General features: G+C 43.7%; 1 protein-coding gene across 1 annotated transcript; it reads right to left on the bottom strand.

Annotated features, from left to right (window-relative positions):
* Window positions 1–1,380: 1,380 nt before the first annotated feature.
* On the bottom strand, window positions 1,381–2,586 carry LOC139259474 (probable G-protein coupled receptor 150). The gene has a single exon (XM_070874975.1). It carries the CDS (start codon window positions 2,584–2,586, stop codon window positions 1,381–1,383), a length of 1,206 nt encoding a protein of 401 aa, XP_070731076.1.
* Window positions 2,587–7,842: the final 5,256 nt, after the last annotated feature.

Below are 7,842 nucleotides of genomic sequence, written 5' to 3'. Positions count from 1 at the left end.
AGTATTTAAGACTTATCACATCATTAAAAAGGTGCATAAGACTTGAAATGACTTGACTTAACTTTCTGTGGTGAGTTTCCTTGGTATCTACAGTGCAAGTACAGGAACTTCACGCAGTTTAATGCCTTTGAATGGAGATCCAGACAGTGAGATGCTGTTTTTTGAAGTTAACTGTGGAGCGGTGAATCTCCAACAGTAACTTTTCCATTTCTGCATTTAATTGTGCATTTGCCCTCACCTGAAGTTGTTGTGCTGTGGCATTTGCACTTAAATAATGGTAGGCTGTAGTAGCCTCACCATTATTTTGATAGCAATTTTTGAGCTTACATGAAATGTTTGGAAACATTATTGATCTACATTTAAGCTGTGAAAAAAATTGCAAGAGAAGCATGACAATAATTCTGTAACAAATAGCATAATTTCCTTGCATTGTCGTAAACTGATTTTTTAAAGCACAGAGCCTTTGAAGGTATTCCAATATTTCATACTTTACATTTTAGATAAACACTTTGAAACATGAAATGCAAGTATGTGCAACCTGCAGCCGGTGAGGTGCTGGATTAAAGTGCGGCAGAGATTAGTAGACATTAATTCTGCCAAAATTAAAACAGACTCGGGAGCTTTCGGGTCATATTGGAGACTGTATCCAGCCTACAAGAAAGTGAAAGGCGAACAACCCATCCAAGCAGCAGATCATTTCTTCCACACCAAGAAGGGATGAGTTCACAGGTGTTTCATTCCAGGTCCCGAACTATATCTTGAAGAGTGGAAGATGCCTGTGCGTGGATTTCTTTAACGCGGTTGCTGTTGCACACCAGCCACCACTCAGCTTGACAGAGCTAGATCTTGGTCCAGTGGCAAGGATTAACCAAGACGACTGGAGACCAGCTCTGCTGCACGGACCAAGTGTGCACACATATCGCAGTGTGGGCTGGCCCGTGCTGTCCTTGGGCCCTCGCCTCTTCTGAGCCCCGAACTCACGCCTCTCCTGGTGATCACGTTGTTCTACAATCTCTTTGCAGAAACCACCAGCCACAGGTCGGGGCCATAAAAGGAGCGGAGCTGCGGCGCCCAGGGGGCAGCGTGGAGGCCGCCCAGGGGGCAGCGTGGAGGCCCAACCTGAGAGCGGATCATATCGCTAACAGGAAGAACAGCACTGTTCTATACAGTCCTGAAAAGAGCAAAATATTCAAAGCCAAACAACAATTTAATACAATGATAATAATCGAAGGTTTAACTATTTTACATTTCCTTATGATATATATACTTGCTTGGAAAAGTCCAAAGGGTTCTCTAAAAATAATCAATGTATTTTAAGAAAGTGAATAACAACGATCACCAACAGCAATGAACAGCAGTGTTAGTTGAATCGGGCACTCTTCAGACAGAACTATCACAGGATGCGAGCTCGCTGTTGGGAGACGGAGGTTTGCCAAAGGAAACGGAATGGATGGCGTCTGCATCAGATGTGGTGGTGCTGGAGTGCTCTACTCGTTTCCCAACTGCGCACAGCTCCCTGTGGAATGTGTTTTCTCTGTAATATTTCAGACAGGAGAAGCACACGTTCTTCTCCAGTCGTTTCAAATAGACGTTGTTGGTCTTAAAGAATAGGTAGACATATGGGTTGACGGCACTGTTGGAAACCACGAAGATTCCCATGACTGCAATCACCTCGGCGTCTATTTTAGTGATGGCCCCAAAGGCAACTTTCATCTCTATGATAAAATAAGGTAACCCACAGACTATAAAGAGTATGCTAATCACTAGGGTCATCTTCAGTGTCTTTACCTTGGCTCTTGGAATGAAGCTGTTGGTAGCGATGATTCGGACTGGTCTCCTCTGTTGCTTTTGGTCAATGTTTTTACTTGGATTGCAATTTCCGATATGCTGTTCTTTCCTCCAAATGGTCCAGAGGATTCTCGTGTACGCCACGCACAGGATGCAAAAGGGGGCAAAGAAGACAGTAATAGCTCCAAATATGATATACATCTGGAAGTGCCATTTGGGCAGGTGCCCAAACGTGCTCAAGCATTTCTCTCTGTCTTCCTGTACAGCCAGTTTGAAGACAAAGGCTTGGGGGATGGAGAGCACGAAAGCACTGATCCAAGCCACGATGGTCAAGACCTTGGTGGGGAGAGGAGCGTCCAGTGGGTTGACTATCACATGGTGCCTTTCAAACGCAATGATCGCTATGATGCAGGAAGAAGCAATCAGTGCAAAGACCTGGAAAACTTTGAAAAATCTGCAAGCAAGATCTCCAGCCAGCCATTCGTCTTCCAACACTTCCCAAATGATCTGAGACAGCAGGGTTATAATAGAGACACAGAGGTCCGCCGCAGCCAGGTTAGTGATGAGGAAATCAATTTTCCGCCTCTTGCTTTTGCTGCAGCAGATTCTATGCAGCACTGCCAGGTTCCCAACCAAAGCCAGGGCAAAAATGACGGTCATGGAGATGATCCTGATCTGTCTGTTGTACAGGGGGTGCTCAAAAACTTCGCTCACATTACCTGATGAATTCATACTCCAGACATCCAGAGAAGAGAAGTTTCTTTGAACCGATCTGTCGAAGGGAATCACAGTCTCCATTACACAAAGCGTAATTTCGGTTATAAATTTGTCTTGATTCGGTGTAAAACTTAACTTTCTCGATCAGTGCGGTCGAACCGAAAGATTCGGAGACCGAGATGATTCTGTACTAATATATGTATATTATCCGCGTCATCCGACGACACGACCAGTGTAAGTCACTCAATGTTTCATGTTGGCGGGAGAGCGCGACTGATGTCTCTGCTGTGAAATGCATTGGTGTCTCTCTGGCAATCTCAGTTCAACACTGATACACATTCCAGACCTTTTTAAAAGCAACGCTTTTGACGTCTCTGTCGACTTGTTGCTGTCGTGCAATAAGTTCAAAAGCTTTAATATAAATGGCTTGGATGCAGACTGCAGCGGTCTCCCGAATTAAAGGTTTAACATCTTTTGACGTCTGCCTCAAATAAAGGTTCGAGTATGTTCATGAGATTATTGTTCTATAAAGCGTCAGCATTTTTACTTCAGTTTAAAACAGTTATATGTTTAGAGTCGACCATTGTGTTGAATAATACATGCAATCCTGATTAAACGTAATCTGTCGGTGTACAGAATGAAATCCAAAAGCCATCTTTTATCTTATTTCTGGTGATTTCGGAGTAAAAAATGGCTCTATATTTTGTTTGCCGGTTGTCTGGGATAACATCAAACTGAAATCAGAGTTATTCTTACATAATCTGTATATTGTATGAAATTTAATAATGCGGTGTTACAAATTCAATTCCACTGCGCTCACTGTAAACATGTATCTGCAAATTCAGAATTACAATGGTACCCGATTTGGGGCGATGCTCTAAAGCCCGCTGTTACATAATCACTACAGGAAACTATCTAACATGGTAAACTCTCATTCTCCTTCACGGTGGCTATGCTAATTTAATATGCTGATAGAAGTGTTTAAAAGCAAATTCTGGTCGTGTGTTTGTTGGATGCAGCAACACTAAATTTAAAATGTGCCCACTTGTTTTTCGTGTCACTTGATGGAGAGATGCATGTTAGCTGAAAAGCTAACATACCACTTGAGCCAGTTAATTCAAATATATCAAGCAGCATCTGTGGAGAGAAACAAAGTAACGTTTGAGGTCTGCAAGCCTTCTTCAGAGACCTTCAGGTCACAGATCTGTATAATTCTGTTTCTCTCGTCAGAAGCTGCTTGACCTGCTGAGATTTCCAGCATTTTCTGTTTTTATTTCAGATTCCAGCATCCGCAGTATTTTGCTTTTGAATTCAAATATATCGTTTTCATTGCTCTTGTTCTAAAATGCTGTGAATGAAAAGGCATTCTTCAGTTTCCATGCTCCCAGACGATCTGGTGACATTATTGTTGTTCGGGTAAAATAGAATTTACTTCAGATGGTGTAATTATATTTAGGTGTATAATTAATCTAGTTCCTGTTCACCTTATATGTGACCTTACCTTTAATTATACCAGATTAGGGACAATATAGAGGGATCTACCCCTCGAACAAATTGCGGCAAAGCTTCGCAATGATTTCTAAAAATATATATATTCCGTATTAAACAAGACAATGATAGATAAGTAGGTTAAACAAGCAAAAAGCAATGTTAACCAAGCAATAAAACTATATAACCGAGGAAAAAGTTATGAAAGTCTTCGGTAGGAATTAGATAATACGATATTCCACAGTTCACTATTTGCTATTCTACTTATATTTACATTATACTATACTTATATATTTTCCACTTCACAACAAAGACTACACCAAAAGTATTTCATTGGCTGTAAAGTGCTTTGAGACTTCCGGTGGTCGTGAAAAACGCTATATAAATGCAAATCTTTCTTTCTATTTAAATTAAACATTAAAATGTCTTTAAAACAGTACTTCTAATCGGGAGTAAGGTGAGTGTGAATGGCAAGACTTTAATAAGCATTACCTATTATAAATGGAAGATTGCCCAGGTATGCCATATCCACAAAAAAAAACAGCAAAACCAACCTGGTCAATTCCTGCCTTATCAGCCACTTCCCAATCATCAGCAAAGTAATGGAAGGAGTAATTAATACTGCCTTCAAGTGGCACCTACTCACCAATAACCTTTATGCTCAGTTTGGGTTCTACCATAACCACTCCACTCCAAACCTCTTAGATCCAAGCATGGATGCAAGAGCTGAATGCCAGAGAAGAGGTGAGAGTATCTGCCCTTGACATCATGGCAATATTCGACTGAGTACGGCACCAAAGAGACCGAGCAAAACTGAAGTCAGTAGGGGTCAAGAGGCAAATTCTCCAGTAGCTGGAGTCATACCTGATACAAAGGAAGGTGATTGTAGTTGGAGGCCATCGTCACAGCCCCGGGTATCACTGCAGGAGGTCCTCAGGGAAGTGTCCATAGTCAACCATCTTCAGCTGCTTCATCAATGATTTTCCCTCTGCCATAAGGTCAGAAGTGAAGCTGTTTGCTGATGATTCTACAGTGTTCAGTTCCATTTACAACTCCTCTGACTATTACGAACATAACCTAAATTATAGACAGTAAAAGATCTACTGGTCCCATACCTTATGTTTCACATTACATCCACTCCAAATCCTACCCGGAGCCACGTAATCTTCTGGGAGATGTGAAAAACCAGATAAAAACCCAGGCCAATTAGGGGGGGAAAAAATCTGAAAAATTCCTCTCCAACCCCATTAGGCGATCGAAGCTGGTCTAGGAAACCCCCACGCTGGTCCTGATTCACATTACAAGGTACGTAGAGGGTACAAATTGATCTCTGACCCAGCTAGAAACAGGCCCAGCTCATGCTTGAAGGAATTCAGCGAATCAGCTTCCACCACACGAGCTGGCAACCTGTTCCTCCATTCCACTATCTCTAGGAAAAGAAGAACTTCCTAACATCTAACCTAGTTCTTCCCTTACATAACGTGTGATCCCTGGTTATTCCGAACCTATTCGGTTGAAATAAGTGGTTTACACAAGCACCATCTAATCCCACCATTATCTTATAAACCACTATCAAATTCCCCCTAAGTTTACTCTTCTTTAAAGTGACGGAGACCAAGAAATTGGAAATGGCCCAAAAACAGGCAGTGTCGCAGGCCAGCGCTATATGCCTGCGTCCGTTCAAAGTGGTGCAGACAGCATGCAAAACTCATGCTGCCTGCTCATTATAATGATTGGAGCACTGATCTCAGTGCTAAGCAGACTGCTGATTGGCTTAGTGCTCAACAGGTGCGCTAATATCGAGTGCAGTCTAATGGCCAGTAATGTTTGCCCTAGTCTCCTGTACTTAAAGGGGAGATGCTTTGTGTTGTGTATGCAATAACTGTTAGACTCAGTATTGTTTAACTCCAAGAGGTATGACCTTGGCTCTGCTTTATTAAGGCCCAAAGTGATTAATATACATAATGGCTGGCCTTTTATACTTGGGCTGCACACACGTGCGTGCAGCCCAATGGCCTCCAACAATGACGCCATCTAGTGGCTAGTGATCCCAAAAGTACATACATGACAATACCCCACTCTGAGATATTAACACAGTCTTTTACAAATTGAGACGGTCCGGTGTTTTACGCTCCCGGGTTGATCGTCTCAGTTCAACTCCAGCCTTGGGTGAGTGTTCAGAGTCTGTTGTGACTGGTGGCTGGGTGGCTGACCTGGTGGGAGTGGCAATGGCCATGTCAGGGATTGAAAGTCCATTTTCATTGAACATGTCAATGATTGAAAGTCCCGATTCACTGATGACCACTGAGTCCTCTGGTGACTGGGGGTAGGTTGGTTGGTCGTCGATTGTCTCTTCCTCCGACTGTTCCGGTTCGTCTGTGTGCCGCAGCTTTGTTTGATCCATATGTTTCCTGCATGTTTGCCCATTTTTGAGCTTGATAATAAATACTCTGTCGCCCTCCTTGGCCATGACAGTACCAGCAATCCACTTGGGACCCTGACCATAATTCAGAACATATACAGGATCATTTACAGAAATATCATGTGACACAGCTGCTGACTGATACCCTTGCTGACTTTGTCTTCTATATTCAACATGATTATTCAAGTCAGGGTGTACAAGAGATAGCTTGGTCTTAAGACCTTCATCATTAGTTCAGCGAGCGAGACCCCAGTAAGCGTGTGTGGTCTTGTCCTGTAACTAAGCAATATGCATGACAGGTGGGTCTGCAGTGACCCTTGGGTTACACGCTTCATACTCAGCTTTATGATTTGGACAGCACGTTCTGCTTGCCCATTGGATGCAGGTTTGAACGGTGCTGACCTTACATGTTTGATACCATTGAGTTTCATGAACTCTTGGAAAATCCTGACTGGTGAAGCACGATCCATTGTCGCAAACAACGATGTCAGGCAGACCATGTGTCATGAACATGACACTGAGATTCTCAATCGTAGCTGTGGATGTACTGGATGACATGATTATACACTCTATCCACTTCGAATATGCATCCACCACAACTAAAAACATCTTCCCCAGGAAGGGACCTGCAAAGTCTATGTGGATCCTGGACCATGGTTTGGACGGCTACAACCACCGACTCAGCAGCGATTCCGCTGGTGCTTTGCTGAGCTGCATGTAAGTGTTGCACTGATACACACATGATTCCAGCTCAGAGTCAATTCCCGACCACCATATATGAGACCTGGCGATAGCTTTCATCATTACAATGCCGGGATGTGTCATCATCATAGGCAGTCCCTCAGAATTGAGGAAGACTTGCTTCCACGCCCAAAGTGAGTTCTTTGATGGCTGAACAGTCCGATACGAGAGCCACAGACCCTGTTACAGGTGGGACAGACATTCATCGAGGGAAGGGATCGGTGGGGCTGGTTTGCCGCGCGCTCCTTCCGCTGCCTGCGCTTGGCCTCTTCACGCTCTTTGCGTTGAGACTTGAAGAGCTCAATGCCCTCCCGGATGGACTTTCTCCACCTTGGGCGGTCTTTGGCCAGGGTCTCCCAGGTGTCAGTGGTGATGTCGCACTTTACCAGGGAGGCTTTGAGGGTGTCCTTATAATGTTTCTGCTGTCCTCCTTTGGCTCGTTTACCATGAAGGAGCTCTACATAAAGCATTTGCTTAGGGAGTCTTGTATCTGGCATTGGAACTATTTGTCCTGCCCAGCGAAGCGGATCGAGTGTGGTCAGTGTTTCAATACTGGGGATGTTAGCCTGGTCGAGGACACTGATGTTGGTGCGCCTGTCCTCCCAGGGGATTTGCAGGATCTTGTGGAGACATCATTGGTGATATATCTCCAGCGGCTTGAGGTGCCTTCTATACATCGTCCATGC

This window comes from Pristiophorus japonicus, chromosome 1, assembly GCF_044704955.1.
Source record: "Pristiophorus japonicus isolate sPriJap1 chromosome 1, sPriJap1.hap1, whole genome shotgun sequence".
NCBI classification, from domain to species: Eukaryota; Metazoa; Chordata; class Chondrichthyes; family Pristiophoridae; genus Pristiophorus; species Pristiophorus japonicus.
This window is presented reverse-complemented; position numbering and strand designations above follow the sequence as displayed.